The sequence below is a fragment of the Mesoplodon mirus genome (genome assembly GCF_964341445.2).
Source record: "Mesoplodon mirus genome assembly, chromosome: 6".
In the NCBI taxonomy this organism is placed as follows: Eukaryota; Metazoa; Chordata; class Mammalia; order Artiodactyla; family Ziphiidae; genus Mesoplodon; species Mesoplodon mirus.
In genome coordinates this window covers 91,929,822-91,951,806 of record NC_138982.1, presented here as the reverse complement: position 1 = coordinate 91,951,806, position 21,985 = coordinate 91,929,822, and the positions used below count along the sequence as shown (strand labels likewise).

Sequence of the window (21,985 nt, the reverse complement as noted above, 5' to 3'; positions counted from 1 at the left end):
CTTAACCACTGCGCCACCAGGGAAGTCCCAAGCCTGCTTATTCTTGAGCAAGGGATTTCAGTTACCTGCCAGCCCATATTCAAACAAGCCAATCACATCCTCCAGTGGGAATCAGTGTCACCTCACCCTATTATTACTACAAAGCCCGGCTCCCACAGCTCTCGCTTTTTCATTCTGCTCCCAAGTGCAACTTCCATGTGACCTCACATGGCAGGCAGTGTCCTCCTCCCCCAGCTGTGAGTATATGTGACTTATAAGCTGCTGTCAATCTCATCTGTCCAGTGTCAGGTGTCATATGTTCAGCCAGTCCCATAACCCTAGGATAGGAATCCCTCTCTCACCAGTGGAGTGAGGAGGAAGTGATCAAAGCAAGTAGTTGCTAAATACATTTACTTGTTAAAAACTTTGAAAACTAGTAAAATTTTGGTCTTAAGACATCTGTCCAATTATATCCTCAGTACCTTGAGTGCCAGGATGATGTCTCTGGTTTGTATTTCTCACAACCCTTAGCAGAGTAGGTCCTGAGGTGACTAAAATCTAGGTCCTCAGCAAATTTCTGTTAAGGAATTGATTGATGGGCAAACCCTAAGACATACAGGTTCGAGCTTTGGGACCTGCGCTGCTTTGCTGTGGGCAATAGTTAGGCAGAAAGTAAGAGTTGTGAGCCAAAAAACACAATGTTATATGTTTAAAGAAAATATTCATGTGCATACAAGGGATAACTAACTAGATATTAATGTGATTCACTTTATAATAAAAACACCAGAATTGGGGCTTCCCTGGTGGCACAGTGGTTGAGAATCTGCCTGCTAATGCAGGGGACACGGGTTCGAGCCCTGGTCTGGGAAGATCCCACATGCCGCAGAGCAACTAGGCCCGTGAGCCACAACTACTTACCCTGCGCGTCTGGAGCCTGTGCTCCACAACAAGAGAGGCCATGACAGTGAGAGGCCCGCGCACCACGATGAAGAGTGGCCCCCGCTTGCCACAACTAGGGAAAGCCCTTGCACAGAAACTAAGACCCAACACAGACAAAAATAAAAATAAATAAATTTAAAAGAAGGCTCAACATTTAAAAAAAACAAAAAAAACCACACCAGAATTAGCATATCCAAAGAACTCTACTTGGGAGACAACAACAGTCATGGCCAGGATGCTACCAGGATTTAAATATTTTAGAAACTTCTATGGGATATCTGACACCTTTGACTATTGGCATGTGGAAACATCCTGTTGTCTGACCATGGATCATTGCATAGAAACAATCACAAGTTATTTGGGTCAAGTCAGACAAATAAGGTGAAAAATGTGACAAAGTTGGTAATATAGTTTGGACTCGAAAACAGTTAAGATGATCAGTACTGAAGTTAATCTTCTCTCAAAGACAGTAACAATCTAACAATTTATCCCAATCCCCATTCCATGAGGGACTTTTTCCAAAAGGGCTGAATTATTGGAAGAAGGAAGTAGCCTCTCAAGGTGACTCATTGAAGGGGCAACAGTTTTTAAATATACAATTTTGGATGTATTTGTTTTAAAAAATAATAAAAATAATATCTTTACCAATACCTAATGTAAAACCATAAATGTAATCAATGTTAATACTTTGATATATAAATTACTGATGCTCAAGTTCTAAACAAACTAGAATATTTCAAGTAATCAGGTAAGTGTGAGCTAATCCTGTAATAGATCTGTTCACTGCATATGTATAGAAGATTACTGTATGTTTGAAGACCAAATTAAGAAAGTTGGTATGAAAATACTTTTTTTTTAGTTTGATATAAACTTTTCTGTACATGTAAAAACACAAAACTTACATGTATGAAAATCTCTCTTTTCCTGATATACACACACACAGATGCATTCTATAAGACATATTATATGGATTGATGTATTTTAGTTCCTTTGAACTTTGAAAACTTCCCATGATGCATTCTGTTTCAAGGAGTGAGTTTGATCATTAATATTTACTACAAATTTCCTTCACGTACTTGAGCAAACACAATGATCTTTTCAAGATATAGAATCATTTCAAGAAACATTTTGGTATTCTGCATTTGCCTGACCTGAACACCTTTGAAATCATTCACAGGAAACCAAAGACTTATCTTTTCCTTCTATCATCTGCTCAGTTTTGTGGGGTTTTTTTTCTCATTTTATCATATCAGTAGAAAGTACAACAGGAAATTACATCTAGGTTGCTAGTGTCTTATTTAGAATAACCTTGACATAAATAAGATAACAGGCTTCAGATCAACTACAAACCAGTAGCATTCACAGGGCTATTAGGATCTGAATAATGTCTGCATCCCACCTTCCTGCCTGAACACAGTATCTTGTCATAATCAGAGTAAGTAGATACTATAGGTGACAATTGCCCAAAGTTAAATCTGCCCCTAGAAGGAGCTCCAGTTCTACTGTTTCATTTCTTTTTTTTTTTTTTTTTTTTTTTGTGGTACGCGGGCCTCTCACTGTTGTGGCCTCTCCCGCTGCAGAGCACAGGCCCTGGACGCACAGGCTCAGCAGCCATGGCTCACGGGCCCAGCCGCTCCACGGCATGTGGGATTTTCCCGGACCGGGGCACGAACCCGTGTCCCCTGCATCGGCAGGCGGACTCTCAACCACTGCGCCACCAGGGAAGCCCTATTGTTTCATTTCTAATTAGGAAACTATAGCTTTAATAATGCCACCAAACATTTACCAGATCATGGTTGGGTCATTATTATCATTATTTTTAATCAGCCCACAAGCTGGTTCATTATCATTATTTTTTTTAATCAGCCTGTCCTCACCCCAGGAAGTTCACTGGTTATAAACAAGAAAAATCAATGTGATGTCCACTCCTGTTAGGAATAATGGCTATTATCAAGGAAGATTTAGTTTCATCTAAGTCTAACATATAAAACAGGTGTGACAGTGATTGATACAATCTGGACCCCACAAAGGACAGTGAAGGGTCAGTCACCCTTGCCCCTTCCTGGCAGGGTTGCTGAGAATCAGATGTGACAGCATAGCATAGCTGCCCATACCTGTGTCCAGAATTCACTGCAATCCATGACTATAGCAAGACACAAGGGCATGTAGCTGCTCACACCCCACCATGCTTGCTCCCTTGGACAAAGCCACAGGAAAAACCATACTGAATTTCCTCAGAAAATCTGGTTTATCTTTTCCAGAACACATGGAAAGAGTTCAAAGTAGAGGAACATCATCGAATTCAGAAACCATACACCACAGCTAATTTACTAATAAGCCATGAAGTATTGTCATAAATTACTTAAACTAAGTGGTACTTGTCCAATTAAATGAACAAACTACATCCTTCAAGGTAGCAGCCTTGAGGATTTATGGCAATGGTTTGTTTGCATGCTAATTTGCCAAATTTCGTTAAGCTGCTCTGGGTCTACTCATTCACCTTATGTTAATCAGCCAGGCCCTACAGGGTTCATCTTTTCAGCTCTGTGTTTTCCAGTCAAGAACAGGACCCTTTTTCATCTCGACAAGCTTCCTCACCCATTAACAGTGGAGGTCATGCGTAAGCAGCAAATGTGTAGCGACAGTGTGAGTTAGAGATGATGGAGTAGGTAACTGACGTGAGAGTTTAGTTAGGATGCCACGGTGCTGCACAAAAAAAACATTAAGAGAAAATGTGCAGAGCTCTCCTGACCTATTTCCCATCCCCTTCACAGAGCCTGGGTCCTAACATGGATCAACATGGCAGGCAGGGACAAGTCTCCTTAAACGAAGATGGATGAGGAGAAAAACACGCATCACCTTCTCAATGAGATCTTCTCAGGCTTGCAAGTCCAGGCCAAACTCAATGGACACCCAGTCAATGCCTTCTCTCCTATTTTCCTCTTGCTCCAAAACAAGCATGTGCTGACTGAAGAACTGTTGTAAATTTTCAATGGTAAAATTAATGCAAATTTCTTCAAGGCTGTTATACTTCAAGGCTGTGATTAGGTAGGAAGAAGAGATAAAAATAAAATTGAGAAAATGGTTATTATTGAAGGTGATGGTTAATTAACTTGATTGTGGTGATTATTTCACAGTGTATATGTGCACCAAATCACTAAGTTGTGCTACTTAAATATATACATTTTTAAATTGTCAAATATACCTCAATAAAATAATGAAATAAAATTAAGGTCCACTTGGAAAAATGTAAAGAGAAAACCATAACCACTATCATATGTTGGCAAATAGACCCAGTAAGTAAAAATAGCACAATTAAATTCTTACCTCCTTAATCTATACCTGCAAACTAAAGATTATGACAGTCAAATAACACTTAATGATACTACAATTCAAAATCATAAAAGATGTATTTATTTACCTCTATTTAAGGCTGAATTAATTTCTGAGCACTATTAATTATAATAATAGTTATTGTTATTTGTTACTATTAATAATAGCTTTTTCCAACCAAAGTAACTCTTCAGGTTTGCACAGAATGAATCTCACCATGCTTTGACTAAATTTTCTGAAATTCAATTCACATAGTCTAACTCCTTGTAAATATACATTGACTTCATTCTTACAAAATATACTTAACATTAAGCATCTCAAAACCAGTGATGTCAAGAATGTCAATGAAGATTAGCTTCAAGATGGCGAATGAGTAACATATGGAGATCACCTTCCTCCCCACAAATACATCAGAAATACATCTACGTGTGGAACAACTCCTACAGAACACCTACTGAACGCTGGCAGAAGACCTCAGACCTCCCAAAAGGAGAGAAACTCCCCACGTACCTGGGTAGGGCAAAAGAAAAAAGAAAAAACAGAGACAAAAGAATAGGGATGGGACCTGCACCAGTGGGAGGGAGCTGTGAAGCAGGAGAGGTTTCCACACACTAGGAAGCCCCTTCACTGGTGGAGACAGAGGGTGGCGGAGGGGGAAAGCTTCAGAGCCACAGAGGAGAGCACAGCAACAGGGGTGCAGAGGGCAAAGCGCAGAGATTCGCGCACAGAGTATCGGTGCCGACCAGCACTCACCAGCCCGAGAGGCTTGCCTGCTCACCCACCGGGGCAGGCGGGGGCTGGGAGCTGAGGCTCGGGCTTCGGTCGGAGGGCAGGGAGAGGACTGGGGTTGGCTGCATGAACACAGCCTGAAGGGGGCTAGTGCACCACAGCTAGCCGGGAGGAAGTCCGGGAAAGTCTGGAGGTGCCAAAGAGGCAAGAGACTTTTTCTTCCCTCTATGTTTCCAGGTGCGCGAGGAGAGGGGATTCAGAGCACCGCCTAAACGAGCTCCAGAGATGTGCACGAGCCGCGGCTATCAGCACGGACCTCAGAGACGGGCATGAGACGCTAAGGCTGCTGCTGCCGCCACCAAGAAGCCTGTGTGCAAGCACAGGTCACTATCCACACCCCGCTTCCGGGTAGCCTGTGCAGCCCGCCACTGCCAGGGTCCCGTGATCCAGGGACAACTTCCCCAGGAGAACGCACAGCGCGCCTCAGGCTGCTGCAACGTCACGCCGGTCTCTGAGGCCGCAGGGTCGCCCTGCATCCACACCCCTCCCTCCCCCCCGGCCTGGGTGAGCCAGAGCCCCCGCATCAGCTGTTCCTTTAACCCTGTCCTGTCTGAGCGAAGAACAGACGCCCTCGGGCGACCTACATGCAGAGGCGGGTCCAAATCCAAAGCCGAACCCCAGGAGCTGTGCAAACAAAGAAGAGAAAGGGAAATTTCTCCCAGCAGCCTCAGGAGCAGCGGATTAAATCTCCACAGTCAACCTGATGTACCCTGCATCTGTGGAATACCTGAACAGACAACAAATCATCCCAAATTGAGGAGGTGGACTTTGGGATCAACAATATATATATATTTTCCCCCCCCTTTTTCTCTTTTTGTGAGTGTGTATGTGTATGTTTCTGTGTGTGATTTTCTCCGTATAGCTTTGCTTTTACCATTTGTCCTAGGGTTCTGTCCATCAAATTTTTTTTTTTTAGTATAGTTTTTAGCGCTTGTTGTAATTGGTGGATTTGTTTCTTGCTTTGGTTGCTCTCTTTTTTCTTTCTTTTTTAAATTACTTTTTAAATTTTTTTATTTTTAATAATTATATTTTATTTTAATAGCTTTGTTTTATTTTATTTATTTTTCTCATTCTTTCCTTCTGTTTTCTCCCTTTTATTCTGAGCTGTGTGGATGCCAGCATCTTGGTGCTCTGGCTAGGTGTCAGATCTGTGCCTCTGAGGTAGGAGAGCCAAGTTCAGGACATTGGTCCATCAGAGACCTCCCAGCTCCACGTAATATCAAATGGCGAAAATCTCCCACAGATCTCATTCTCAAGATCAAGACCCAGCTCCACTCAACGAACAGCAAGCTACAGTGCTGGACATCCTATGAAAAATAACTAGCAAGACAGGAACACAACCCACCCATTAGCAGAGAGGCTCCCTAAAATCATATTAAAGTCACAAATACCCTAAAACACACCACTGGACGCAGACCTGCCAAACAGAAAGACAAGATCCAGTCTCATCTACCAGAACAGAGGCACTAGACCCCTCCACCAGGAAGCCTACATAACCCACTGAACCAACCTTAGCCACTGGGGGCAGACACCAAAAACAACAGGAACTACAAACCTGCAGCCTGCAATAAGTAGACCCCAAACACAGTAAGTGAAGCAAAATGTGAAGACAGAGAAACACACAGTAGATGAAGGAGCAAGGGAAAAATGCACCAGACCGAACAAATGAAGAGGAAATAGGCAGTCTACCTGAAAAAGAATTCAGAGAAATGAGAGTGGAGATAATCCAAAATCTTGGAAATAGAATGGAGAAAAAACAAGAAACTTTTTACAAGGACCTAGAAGAACTAAAGAGCAAACAGACAATGATGAACAACACAATAAATGAAATTAAAAATTTTCTAGAAGGAATCAGTGGCAGAATAACTGAGGCAGAAGAATGGATAAGTGACCTGGAAGACAAAATAGTGGAAATAACTGCTGCAGAGCAGAATGAAGAAAAAAGAATGAAGAGAATAGAGGACAATCTCAGAGACCTCTGGGACAACATAAAATGCACCAATATTTGAATTATAGGGGTCCCAGAAGAGGAAGAGAAAAAGAAAGGGACTGAGAAAATATTTGAAGAGATTATAGTTGAGAGCTTCCCTAACATGGGAAAGGAAATAATTAATCAAGTCCAGGAAGTGCAGAATGTCCCATACAGGATAAATCCAAGGAGAGACACGCCAAGACACATATTAATCAAACTATCAAAAATTAAATACGAAGAAAAAATATTAAAAGCAGCAAGGGAAAAACAACAAATAACATACAGGGAATCCCCATAAGGTTAACAGCTAATCTTAGAGCAGAAACTCTGAAGGCCAGAAGGGAGAGGCAGGACATATTTAAAGTGATGAAAGGGAAAAACCTACAACCAAGATTACTCTACCCAGCAACAATCTCATTCAGATTTGACAGAGAAATTAAAACCTTTACAGACAAGCAAAAGCTAAGACAATTCAGCACCACCAAACCAGCTTTACAACAAATTCTAAAACAACTTCTCTACACAGGAAACATAAAAGAAGAAAAGACCCACAATAACAAACTCAAAACAATTAAGAAAATGGTAATAGGAACATACATATCAATAATTACCTTAAATGTAAATGGATTAAATGCTCCAACCAAAAGATATAGACTGGCTGAATGGATACAAAAACAAGACCCGTATATAGGCTGTCTACAAGAGAACCACTTCAGACCTAGGGACACATACAGACTAAAAGTGAGGGGATGGAAAAAGATATTCCATGCAAATGGAAATCAAAACAAAGCTGGAGTAGCAATTCTCATATAAGACAAAATAGACTTTAACACAAAGACTATTACAAGAGACAAAGAAGGACACTAAATAATGATCAAGGGACCAGTTGGAGATGAACATATAACAACTGTAAATATTTATGAACCCAACAAAGGAGCACCACAATACATAAGGCAAATGCTAACAGCCAAAAAATAGGAAAACGACAGTAACACAATCATAGTAAGGGACTTTCACACCTCACTTTCACTAATGGACAGATCAACCAAAAAGAAAATAAATAAGCAAACACAAGCTTTAAATGATACATTAAAAAAGATGGACTTAATTCATATTTATAGGACGTTCCATCCAAAAACAACAGAATACACTTTCTTCTCAAGTGCTCATGGAACATTCTCCAGGATAGCTCATATCTTGGGTCAGAAATCAAGCCTTGGTAAATTTAAGAAAATCGAAATCATATCAAGTATCTTTTCTGACCACAACACTATGAAACCAGATATCAATTACGGAAAAAAATCGGTAAAAAATACAAACACATGGATGCTAAACAATACAAACCAAGAGATCACTGAAGAAATCAAACAGGAAATCAAAAAATACCTAGAAACAAATGACAATAAAACCACAGCAATCCAAAACCTGTGGGATGCAGCAAAGGCAGTTCTAAGATGGAAGTTTATGGCAATAGAGTCCTACCATAAGAAAAAGGAGGAATCTCAAATAAACAACCTAAACTTACACCTAAAGCAATTAGAGAAAGAGGAACCAAAAACCCCGAAGTTGGCAGAAGGAAGGAAATCATAAATTTCAGATCAGAAATAACTGAAAGAGAAATGAGGGAAATAATGCCAAAGATCAGTAAAACTAAAAGCTGGTTCTTTGTGGAGATAAACAAAATTGATAAACCACTGGTCAGATTCCTCAAGAAAAAAAGGGAGAAGGCTCAAATCACTAGAATTAGAAATAAAAAAGAGACACTGCAGAAATACAAAGGATCATGACACATTACTACAAGCAACTCTATGCCAATAAAATGGACAACATAAAAGAAATGGACAACTTCTTAGAAAAGCACAACCTTCCGAGACTGAACAAGGAAGAAACAGAAACTATAAACACACCAATCACAAGGACTGAAATTGAGACTGTGATTAAAAATCTTCCAACAGATAAAAGCCCAGGACCAGATGGCTTCACAGGAAAATTCTATTAAACATTTAGGGAAGAGCTAACACCTATCCTTCTCAAACTCTTCCAAAATATAGCAGAGGGAGGAACAAACCCCAAACGCATTCTACAAGGCCACCATCACTCTGATAACAAAACCAGACAAAGATGTCACAAACAAGAAAACTACAGGCCAATATCACTGATGAACATAGATGCAAAAATCCTCAACAAAATACTAACAAACAGAATCCAACAGCACATTAAAAGGAACAAGTGGGGTTTATCTCAGGAATGCAAGGATTCTTCAATATATGCAAATCAGTGTGATATACCACATTAAAAAATTGAAGAATAAAAGCCATATGATCATCTCAATAGATGCAGAAAAAGCCTTCAACAAACTTCAACACCCATTTATGATAAAAATCCTCCAGAAAGTAGGCAAAGAGGGAACTTAACTTACCTCAACATAATAAAAGCCATATATGAAAAACCCACAGCCATCATTGTTCTCAATGGTGAAAAACAGAAACCATTTCCTCTAAGACCAGCAAGAAGACAAGGTTGTAAATTCTCAACACTATTATTCAACATTGTTTTCAAAGTTTTAGCTATAGCAATCAGAGAAGAAAAAGAAATAAAAGGAATCCAAATCGGAAAAGAAGTAAAGCTGTCACTGTTTGCAGATGACATGACACTATAAATACAGAATCCTAAATATGCTACCACAAAACTACTAGAGCTAATCAATGAATTTGGTAAAGTAGTAGGATATAAAATTAATGCACAAAAATCTCTTGCATTCCTATATATTAATGATGAAAAATCTGAAAGAGAAATTAAGGAAACACTCTCATTTACCACTGCAACAAAAAGAATAAAATACTTAGGAATAAAGCTGCCTAAGGAGACAAAAGACCTGTATGCAGAAAACTATAAGACACTGAAGAAAGAAATTAAAGATAATACAAACAGATGGAGGGCCTCCCTGGTGGCGCAGTGGTTGAGAGTCCGCCTGCCGATGCAGGGGATACGGGTTCGTGCCCCGGTCTGGGAGGATCCCATGTGCCGCGGAGCGGCTGGGCCCGTGAGCCATGGCCGCTGGGCCCGCGTGTCCGGAGCCTGTGCTCCGCAACGGGAGAGGCCACAACAGTGAGAGGCCCGCATACCGCAAAAAAAAAAAAAAAAAAAAAAAAAAAAAAAAAAAAAAAATAAAGATAATACAAACAAATGGAGAGATATACCATGTTCTTGGATGGGAAGAATCAACATTGTGAAAATGACTATACTACCCAAAGCAATCTACAGACTCAATGCAATCCCTATCAAACTACCACTTGCATTTTTCGCAGAACTAGAACAAAAAAATTCAAAATTTGTCTGGAAACACAAAAGATCCTGAATAGCCAAAGCAATCTTGAGAAAGAAAAACAGAGCTGCAGGAATCAGGCTCATGGACTTCAGACACTACTACAAAGTTACAGTAGTCAAGAGAGTATGGTACTGGCACAAAAACAGAAATATAGATCAATGGAACAGAATAGAAAGTCCAGAGATAAACCCACGCACATATGGTCACCTTATTTTTGATAAAGGGGGCAAGAATATACAATGGAGAAAAGACAGCCTCTTCAATAACTGGTGCTGGGAAAACTGGACAGCTACATGTTAAAGAATGAAATTAGAACACTCCCTAACACCATACACAAAAATAGACTAAAAATGGATTAAAGACCTAAATGTAGGCCAGACACTATCAAACTCTTAGAGGAAAACATAGGTAGAACCCTCTATGTCATAAATCACAGCAAGATCCTTTTTGACCCACACCCTAGAGACATGAAAATAAAAACAAAAATAAACAAATGGGACCTAATGAAACTCAAAAGCTTTTGCACAGCAAAGAAAACCATAAACAAGACAAAAAGACCACCCTCAGAATGGGAGAAAATATTTGCAAATTAAGAAACTGGCAAAGGGTTAATCTCCAAAATTTACACGCAGCTCATGTGGTTCAATATCAGTAAAACAAACAACCCAATCCAAAAATGGGCAGAAGACGTAAGATTCATGTTCCTATCACTAAAGGACCAAATATCCTGGAGTACTGTGGCAACACCGTCTAAAGCCTTGCTGTTCAAAGTGTGGTCCTAAGACCTACAGCATCAGCATCACATAAGAGATTGTTAAAGATGCCAACACTTGGCATCTCATCCCAGACCTACTTTTTTTTCTTTTTATTTATTTATTTAACACCTTTATGGAGTATAATTGTTTTTACAATGGTGGGTTAGTTTCCACTTTATAACAAAGTGAATCAGCTATACATATACATATATCCCCAATTCTCCTCCCTCTTGCGTCTCCTTTCCACCCTCCCTATCCCACCCCTCTAGGTGGTTACAAAGCACCGAGCTGATCTCCCTGTGCTATGCAGCTGCTTCCTATCTATTTTACATTTGGTAGTATATGTAAGTCCAAGCCACTCTCACTTCATCCCAACTTACCCTTCCCCCTCCCCGTGTCCTCAAGTCCATTGTCTATCTGCATCTTTATTCTTGTCCTGCCCCTAGGCAGGACAAGAACAATTCTTTTTTTTAGATTCCATATATATGTTTGTTTTTCTCTTTCTGACTTAATTCACTCTGTATGGCAGACTCTACGTCCATCCACCTCACTACAAATAACTCAAGTTTGTTTTTTTATGGCTGAGTAATATTCCATTGTATATATGTGCCACATCTTCTTTATCCATTTATCTGTTGATGGACACTTAGGTTGCTTCCATGTCATGGCTATTGTAAATAGAGCTGCAATGAACATTGTGGTACATGACTCTTTTTGAATTATGGTTTTCTCAGGGTATATGACCAGTAGTGGGATTGCTGGGTCATATGGTAGTTCTATTTTTAGTTTTTTAAGGAACCTCCATACTGTTCTCCATAGTGGCTATATCAATTTACATTCCCACCAACAGTGCAAGAGTGTTACCTTTTCTCCACACCCTCTCCAGCATTTATTGTTTGCAGATATTTTGATGATGGCCATTCTGACTGGTGTAAGGTGATATCCCATTGTAGTTTTGATTTGCCTTTCTCTAATGATTAGTGATGTTGAGCATACTTTCATGTGTTTGTTGGTAATCTGTATATATTCTTTGGAGAAATGTCTATTTAGGTCTTCTGCCCATTTTTGGATTGGGCTGTTTGCTTTTTGATATTGAGCCACATGAGCTGCTTGTATATTTTGGAGATTAGTCCTTTGTCATTTGCTTCATTGCAAATATTTTCTCCCAGTCTGAGGGTTGTCTTTTTGTCTTGTGCATGGTTTCCTTTGCTGTGCAAAAGCTTTTGAGTTTCATTAGGTCCCATTTGTTTATTTTTGTTTTTATTTTCATTTCTCTAGGAGGTGAGTCAAAAATGATCTTGCTGAGATTTATGTCATAGAGTGTTCTGCCTATGTTTTCCTCTAAGAGTTTGATAGTGTCTGGCCTTACATTTAGGTCTTTAATCCATTTTGAGTTTATTTTTGTGTATGGTGTTAAAAAGTGTTCTAATTTCATTCTTTAACATGTAGCTGTCCAGTTTTCCCAGCATCATTTACTGAAGAGGCTCTCTTTTCTCTATTGTATATTCTTGCCTCCTTTATCAAAAATAAGGTGACCATATGTGCTTGGGTTTATCTCTGGGATTTCTATTCTGTTCCATTGATCTATATTTCTGTTTTTGTGCCAGTACCATACTGTCTTGATTACTATAGCTTTGTAGTATAGTCTGAAGTCAGGGAGCCTGATTCCTCCAGCTCTGTTTTTCTTTCTTAAGATTGCTTTGGCTATTCAGGGTCTTTTGTGTTTCCATACAAACTGTGAACTTTTTTTGTATGTAGAGCTCTGTGAAAAATGCCACTGGTAGTTTGACAGGGATTGCATTGAATCTGTAGTTTGCTTTGGGTAGTATAGTCATTTTTACCATGTTGATTTTTCCAATCCAATAACATGGTATATCTCGCCATCTGTTTGTATCATCTTTAATTTCTTTCATCAGTGTCTTGTTTTCTGCATACAGGTCTTTTTCTCCTTAGGTAGGTTTATTCCTAGATATTTTATTCTTTCTTTTGCAATGGTAAATGCGAGTGTTTCCTTAATTTCTCTTTGATTTTTCATCATTAGTGTATAGGAATGCAAGAATTTCTGTGCATTAATTTTGTATCCTGCTACTTTACCAAATGCATTGATTAGCTCTAGTAGTTTTGTGGTAGCATATTTAGGATTCTCTATGTATAGGATCATGTCATCTGCAAATACTGACAGCGTTACTTCTTCTTTTCCGACTTGGATTCCTTTTTTTCTTTTTCTTCTCTGATTGCTGTGGCTAAAACTTCCAAAACAATGTTGAATTATAGTGGTGAGAATGGACAACCTTGTCTTGTTGCTGATCTTAGAGGAAATGGTTTCAGTTTTTGACCATTGTGAACCATGTTGGCTGTGGGTTTGTCATATATGGCATTTATTATGTTGAGGTAAGTTAAGTTCCCTCTTTGTCTACTTTCTGGAGGATTTTTATCATAAATGGGTGTTGAAGTTTGTTGAAGGCTTTTTCTGCATCTATTGAGATGATCGTATGGTTTTCATTCTTCAATTTTTTAATGTGGTTTATCACATTGATTGATTTGCATATATTGAAGAATCCTTGCATTCCTGGGATAAACCCCATTTGATCATGGTGTATGATCCTTTTAATGTGCTGTTGGATTCTGTTTGCTAGTATTTTGTTGAGGAGTTTTGCATCTATGTTCATCAGTGATATTGGCCTGTAGTTTTCTTGTTTGTGACATCTTTGTCTGGTTTTGGTATCAGGGTGATGGTGGCCTTGTAGAATGTGTTTGCGGTTTGTTCCTCCCTCTGCTATATTTTGGAAGAGTTTGAGAAGGATAGGTGTTAGCTCTTCTCTAAATGTTTGATAGAATTCGCCTGTGAAGCCATGCGGCCCTGGGCTTTTGTTTGTTGGAAGGTTTTTAATCACAGTCTCAATTTCAGTCCTTGTGATTGGTGTGTTTATATTTTCTATTTGTTCATGGTTCAGTCTTGAAGGTTGTGCTTTTCTATGAATTTGTCCATTTCTGCAGGTTGTCTATTTTTTTGGCATAGAGTTGCTTGTAGTAATCTCTCATGATCCTTTGTATTTCTGCAGTGTCAGTTAATGCTTCTCGTTTTTCATTTCTTTTTCTAGTGATTTGAGTCTTCTCCCTTTTTTTCTTGATGAGTCTGGCTAATGTTCTGTCTATTTTGTTTATCTTCTCAAAGAAACAGCTTTTAATTTTATTGATATTTGCTATTCTTTTCTTCTTTTCTTTTTCATTTATTTCTGATCTGATCCTTATGATTTCTTTCCTTCTGCTAACTTTGGGGGGTTTTTTGTTCTTCTTTGTCTAATTGCTTTCAGTGTAAGTTTATTTTGTTTATTTACGATTCCTCATGTTGCTTGATGTAGGACTGCATTGCAATAAACTTCCCTCTTAGAACTACCTTTGCTGCATCCCACAGGTTTTGGGTCGATGTGGTTTCACCGTCATTTGTTTCTAGGTATTTTTTGATTTCCTGTTTGATTTCTTCAGTGATTTCTTGGTTATTAAGTAGTGTATTGTTTAGCTTCCATGTGTTTGTATTTTTTACAAATTTTTTTCCTGTAATTGATATCTGGTCTCATAGTGTTGTGCTCGGAAAAGATACTTGATACCATTTCAATTTTCTTAAGTTTACCAAGGCTTGATTTGTTACCCAAGATATGGTCTATCCTGGAGAATGTTCCATGAGCATTTGAGAAGAAAGTGTATTCTGTTGTTTTTTTGATGGAATTTCCAATAATTTTCAATTAAGTCCATCTTTTTTAATGTGTCATTTAAAGCTTGTATTTCCTTATTTATTTTCATTTTGGTTGATCTCTCATTTTCCCCTTTTATGGCTGTTAGCATTTGCCTTATGTATTGAGGTGCTCCTATTTTGGGTGCATAAATATTTACAATTGTTCTATCTTCTTCTTGGATTAATCCCTTGATCATTATGTAGTGTCCTTCTTTGTCCCTATTAATAGTCTTTATTTTAAAGTCTATTTTGTCTGATATGAGAATTGCTACTCCAGCTTTCTTTTGATTTCCATTTGCATGGAATATCTTTTTCCATCCCCTTACTTTCAGTCTGTATGTGTCCCCAGGTCTGAATTGGGTCTCATGTAGACAGCCTATATATGGATCTTGTTTTTGTATCCATTCAGCTAGTCTATGTCTTTTGGTGGGAGCATTTAATCCATTTACATTCAAGGTAATTATCGATATGTATGTTCCTATTACCATTTTCTTAATTGTTTTGAGTTTGTTCTTGTAGATCTTTTCCTTCTCTTGTGTTTCCTGCCTAGAGAAGTTGTTTTAGAATTTGTTGTAAAGTTGATTTGCTGGTGCTGAATTGTCTTAGCTTTTTCTTGTCTGTAAAGGTTTTAATTTCTCCGTCAAATCTGAATGAGATCCTTGCTGTGTAGAGTAATCTTGGTTATAGGTTTTTCCCTTTCATCCCTTTAAATATGTCTTGCCACTCCCTTTGGTTTACAGAGTTTCTGCTCTAAAGTCAGCTGTTAACCTTATGGGGATATCCTTGTATGTTATTTGTTGTTTTTCCCTTGCTGCTTTTAATATTTTTTCTTTGTATTTAATTTTCAGTAGTTTGATTAATATGTGTCTTGACATGTTTCTCCTTGGATTTCTCCTGTATGGACTTTCTGCACTTCCTGGACTTGATTGACTATTTCCTTTCCCATATTAGGGAAGTTTTCAACTATAATGTCTTCAAACATTTTCTCAGTACCTTTCCTTTTCTCTTCTTCTTCTGGGACCCCTATAATTCGAATGTTGGTGTGTGTAGTGTTGTCCCAGTGGTCTCCAAGACTGTCATCAATTCTTTTCATTCTCTTTTCTTTATTTTGCTCTGCGGTATTTATTTCCACTATTTTATCTTCCAGGTCACTCATCCGTTCTTCTGCCTCAGTTATTATGCTATTGATTCTTTCTAGAGAACTTTTAACTTCATTTATTCAATAATGTTCATCATTGTTTGCTCTTTAGTTCTTCTATGTCCTTGTTAAACGTTTCTTGTTTTTTCTCCATTCTATTTCCAAGATTTTGGATTATCTTTACTATCACTACTCTGAATTCTTTTTCAGGTAGACTGCCTATTTCCTCTTCATTTGTTTGGTCTGGTGGATTTTTACCTTGCTCCTTTATCTGCTGTGTGTTTCTCTGTCTTCTCATTTTGCTTAACTTACTGTGTTTGGGGTCTCCTTTTCACAGGCTTCAGTTTCATAGTTCCAGTTGTTTTTGGTGTCTGCCCCCAGTGGCTAAGGTTTGTTCAGTGGGTTGTGTAGGCTTCCTGGTCCAGGGGACTAGTGCCTGTCTTCTGGTGGATGAGGCTAGATTTTGTCTTTCTGGTGGGCAGCACCACGTCTGGCTGTGTGTTTCACATAATAAGGTCTGTGACCTTATTTCACATAAGGTCTGTGACCTTATTATGATTTTAGTCAGCCTCTCTCCTAATGGGTGGGGTTGTGTTCCTGTCTTTCTAGTTGTTTTGCATAGGGTGTCCAGAACTGTAGCTTGCTGGTTGTTGAGTGGAGCTAGGTCTTAGTGTTGAGATGGAGATCTCTGGGAGAGCTTTTGCCATTTGATATTACATGGAGCTGAGAGGTCTCTGGTGGACCAATGTCCTGAACTCAGCTCTCCCACCTCAGAGGCACAGGCCTGACACCCAGCTGGGGCACCAAGACCCTGTCAGCCACATGGCTTTCAGAAAGTCTGATGTCTTCTGCCAGCGTTCAGTAGGTGTTCTGTAGGAGTTGTTCCACATGTAGATGTATTTCTGATGTAATTTTGGAGAGGAAGGTGATCTCCACGTCTTAATCCTCTGCCATCTTGAGGGTCTCCCCCCCATCCCAGACCTATAAACCAGAATTTTTACTCTAACACAATCCCCTCTGACTCCTACGCACCATAAAGTTTGAAAAATACTGGTAGAGTAGGTTAGGAATCTCGAATCCCCAGCCCTCGTCCTGTTGCTGCTGTTGCTAATAAATTGTATAACCTTTGGCAAGTGACCTTACCTCTCTGGGTTGCAGTCTCTTCACCTGAATTATGCTGTTGAAGATTCTTTCCAGCCTCAGCTTCCACCTTCTTTATTATATTAATTCCCAGGGCCATTCCTCAACTCTGTGCAGGAGAATGGCAATTTAATGCATTATTCTGACTCAGATTCTCCTACTGTAAAACTCAGGCTGCATTTCCTCTCCCTGGAGGTGTGTGGCAAAAGCTCTCTCATAACCTACTAGGGAGAGCTCCAACCTCTGTGCCTGATGCTGCTGTACAGATGCAGATCCTGTTGCCGTGATGCAAAGGCACTGCTGTAGTAGCAGCTTTCTGATAGACTCCAAGTAGGAGTGACTTTCAGCTGGACAGTCTCCAAGCCTGGAAGCAGAATGTGCTCCAATGACTTAACATTTAAAATAGGCCTATTGCATCCACCCTTTAGCTGCCCAGGAGAATGAACACAGCAGGAGCCAGTTTGTGTCTGGTAGTGATTTAGTTATGAGTCACTCACTCCCTGATCAGTTATCTTGAGTCATTTCCACAGTAATCCATAAGCTGGATGGCATCACAGTTTTTTACTATTGACGTCAAGAGCACACCCTCACAAATAAAGCACCAGGAATGATTTTTATCCTCCAGAGCTCTGAGGAAATCACTCTCTGTCTATAGCAGTCACTTCGAAATTTAAAAAGAACATGACTAACTTGCTCACTCCCTTTTAATTCCCTAAATACTTGAGAAGTGGGAGTGGGAGAGAAACTGGCCATGGGTGGGGAGTAGCAAAGAAACAGGAAGAAAGCCTGAAGTTGTAGCAGAGGAAGAAATGGATGGTATGATGTGTGCTGAATCAATTAATAAAACTGATAATCCAATATACTGCTCACCAATTAATCATTTTCATCACTTTCTGTCCAATGAAGGATGACAGAGGCAGGAAAATCTACATGCCTACTTTTCAGGGACTAAATGGACCTATGTCTGAGATCTTTTTAAAACAACCTCACAGGGGCTTCCCTGGTGGCACAGTGGTTGAGAATGTGCCTGCCTATGCAGGGGACACGGGTTCGAGCCCTGGTCTGGGAAGATCCCACATGCCGCGGAGCAACTGGGCCCGTGAACCACAACTACTAAGCCTGCACGTCTGGAGCCTGTGCTCCGCAACAAGAGAGGCCGTGATAGTGAGAGGCCCACGCACCGTGATGAAGAGTGGCTCCCACTTGCCGCAACTAGAGAAAGCCCTCGCACAGAAACAACGACCCAACACAGCCCAAAATAAATAAATTAATTAATTAATAAAAAATAAATAAATAAAAATAAAATAAAATAACCTCACAGAAGACTTTGATTACTTGGGTGTCAAGAGTATATGACAGAAAAAAACAAAACTGAAAAGAAGTGGAGTAAAATAGCCGTATTTTTAACCACATTGATCCCTCACTTTCTCATCTGTAAAATAACAATATTAAAATATTCTTGTCTCATGGTTGTTGGGAGAGGTTCAATGAGACAGTGGATGTAAATATACATAGCACAACATTTGACACTTAGTATCCAATAAATGTTAGCTCCCCCTTTCCCATCCCTTTTCCACTTTTATCACTTCCTCACACTCAATCCAGTATTTATTACCCATGTTGCCTTGAGCAGTTAATTTTTCTAAGGTTCACTGTCTTTAACTATAAAATGGAAATGTAAATAAGATCAATTTTGCAGGCTTGCTCTTAGATTAAATAAGCTATCCATACAAAGCACATAGCATAGCACCCATAGTGAGCATTCAATGGCTACTGATTATTATTATCATTAGATCATTATTAATCTTTTTAAAGTAAAATAACTTATTTCTGATCAGCACAGTTAGAACTCTCCTGGAATCATAAAATACTAGGCCTGAAGAACCTTACTTCCTAATAATCATGTATAGTGCCTCTCAACTTGGGATGGTACCTACCCCTAAGTGAGGGGGGCATTTGGAAACAGGGTGGGCATTTTTCCATTGTCATAGTGACTGAGAGTATCACTGGTATTTAGCACCTTGGAGCAGGAATGCAAAACCTTCTACAATGTGTGGACACGCTCATACATGAAGAATTATCCCCTTTAGATGCCAATCACCGCACCACTAAGACACACAGAAGAATTTAACTTCTTCATGGGTGCTAGAGAGATGGAGTATTTGACCAAAGTCCAAGAGTTAGTTAGCATTAGAGCTAGAACTAAGTTTTGTATAGCATGTTAACACTGCAAGAATTTTTGCCATCTTTTGCAATTGTCATCAACAGCATATACATCTCTATTCTTAGCCGTGACAATTGTCTCTATAAAGTCAGTACAATTCCTAAGAAAAGAAAAGCCTTACAGTGTGCTTTCTTACTCTGTCTCCAGGAGATGGAAGAAGAGAGAGAGAGAAATAGAAAGAGTGAATGAGCAAGAGGGAGAGTGGGAGAGGGAGGGAGAGGATGGAGGATGAGGGCTTCTTTTCTTTTACTGTTGAATAATAATATATTAGCTTGCTTCACTGATTCCATTATAGTAGAGGCTGGGGTAGTAAGTAAGCCCCTGAGAACACAATATTAAAGAGACGAAGGTTTGATTTCAGTCCTCCTATGGGCTCATTAGTTTCACACAGAGCAAGTCCTCTTCTATAATCATAGCATGTCATGCAGGCATGTGGTGGTGAATGTCTTAAAAGGCAAGAAGCTGCCAAACATCTCTAACCTCACTACCAAGAAATAGCTTAGCTACTTGTCCTGCTGAGTATGTTTCAATGTCAGCTCAATAGTTTGTTTATTTTCACATTTATGTCTGTGATTAAATGGCCACTGTCTTGAAAGAGCGTGGGTGAGGGGCTGGTGAGCACAGGAAGCTTCTAGGGGCTGAGTGAAGAGGTGTCTCTGATGTCCGGGAAGAACATTCAGGGATCAGTGTCTTTCAAGGATGTAACTGTAGACTTCAGCAGGGAGGAGTGGCAACTGTTGGACCTTGCTCAGAAAAGTCTATACAGGGATGTAATGCTGGAAAACGATTTCAGCTTGGTCTCAATGGTGTGTCAAGTTCCCAAACCAGAAGTCAATTTCAGTTTGGTGAAATATCAAGCCAGAGCTGTCTAGAATACATAGGAAGTACAGAATGGCTAACATACACCTCTGCAAAAAAGAAATATAGGCAGACCTTGAAGATAGCAGAGGAATAAGACGTAGAGATCACCTTCCTCCCCACAAATACATCAGAAATACATCTACATGTGGAACAACTCCTACAGAACACCTACCGAACGCTGGCAGAAGACCTCAGACTTCCCAAAAGGCAAGAAAATCCCCACGTACCTGGGTAGGGCAAAAGAAAAAAGAAAAGACAGAGATAAAAGAATAGGGACAGGACCTGCACCTCTGGGAGGGAGCTGTGAAGGAGGAAAAGTTTCCACACACTAGGAAGTCCCTTCACTGGTGTGGATGGGGGTGGGAAGCTTTGGAGCCACAGAGGAGAGCACAGCAACAGGGGTGCAGAGGGCAAAGCAGAGAGATCCCCACACAGAGGATCGGTGCCAACCAGCACTCACCAGACTGAGAAGGTTGTCTGCTCACTCACTGGGGCAGGTAAGGGCTGGGAGCTGAGGCTTGGGCTTCAGAGGTCGGACCCTAGGGAGTGGACGGGGGTTGGCTGCATGAAGACAGCCTGAAGGGGGCTAGTGCACTACAGCTAGCCAGGAGGGAGTCCTAGAAAAAGTCTGGACCTGATGGAGCATAAAGAGACCATTGTTTTGGGGTGTGTAAGGAGAGGGGCTTCCTGCTCCATGTGCCCACAGATGGCAGAGCACTGCCTAAGTGAGCTCCAGAGACAGGCATGAGCCATGGCTAACATCTTGGACCCCAGAGGCAAGCAAAGAACTCTATTACTGCTGCCACTGCCACCAAGAATCCTGTGTGCAAGCACAGGTCACTACCCACACCCCTCCAGAAGCCTGTGCAGCCCGCCACTGCCAGGGTCCCATGATCTAGGGCCACCTTCCCTGGGAGAACACACGGTGCACCTCAGGCTGTTGCAACATCATGCTGGTCTCTGCCACTGCAGGCATGCCCGCATTCCAATTATGACTACCATACCCCTCCCTCTAACCAGCCTGAGGGAGTAAGAAAGCCCTAATCAGCCACTGCTTTAACACCTTCCTCTCTGGGTGGGGAAGAGATGCCTGAGAGCAGCCTACACACAGAGGTGGGGCCAAAACCAAAGCTGAACCCCAGGAGCTGTGCAAACAAAGTAGAGAAAGGGAAATGTCTCTGTGCAGCCTCAAGAGCAGCAGATTAAATCCCCGCAATCAGCTTGATAAACCCTACAACTGTGGAGTACCTGAATAGACAACAAATGTCCCAAAATTGAGGCAATGGAATTTGGGAGCAACTGTAGCCTTGGGGTTTTCTTACTGCGTTTGATTCGTTTTTGGTTTTTTGTTTATCTTAGCTTAGTTTTTAGTGCTTGTTTTCATTGGTGGATTTGTTTACTGGTTTGGTTTCTCTGTTCCTTTTTTTTTTTTCTCTTTTTGTGAGTGTGTGTGTGTATGTTTCTTTGTGTGATTTTGTCAATTTAGTTTTGCTTTTACCATTTGTTTTGGGGTTCTGTCTGTTCACTTTTTTTTTCTTCATTTTATTCCACGCCATGCAGTTGGCAGGGTCATGGTGCTCCAGCCAGGTGTTGGGCCTGAGCCTCCAAGTTGGGAGAGCTGAGTCCAGGACACTGGGCTGCCAGAGACCTTCAGAGTCCTTCCAGCTCCACGTAATATAAATTGGTGAGAGCTCTCCCAGAGATCTCCATCTCAACATTAAGACCGAGCTCCACCCAACGGCCAACTAGCTCCAGTGCTGGAAAACCCATGCCAAACAACTAGTAAGAGAGGAA

General features: G+C 40.3%; 1 protein-coding gene across 1 annotated transcript in view; it reads right to left on the bottom strand.

Annotated features, from left to right (window-relative positions):
* MYH15 (myosin heavy chain 15) overlaps nucleotides 1–21,985 on the bottom strand; it is a gene marked incomplete at both ends in the record, with an annotated part of 184,460 nt that overhangs the window by 116,331 nt on the left and 46,144 nt on the right. The window contains 3 exon segments of the mRNA XM_082624363.1: nucleotides 3,778–3,795; nucleotides 3,799–3,956; nucleotides 17,348–17,534. Coding sequence (XP_082480489.1) covers nucleotides 3,778–3,795; nucleotides 3,799–3,956; nucleotides 17,348–17,534 — 363 coding nt within the window.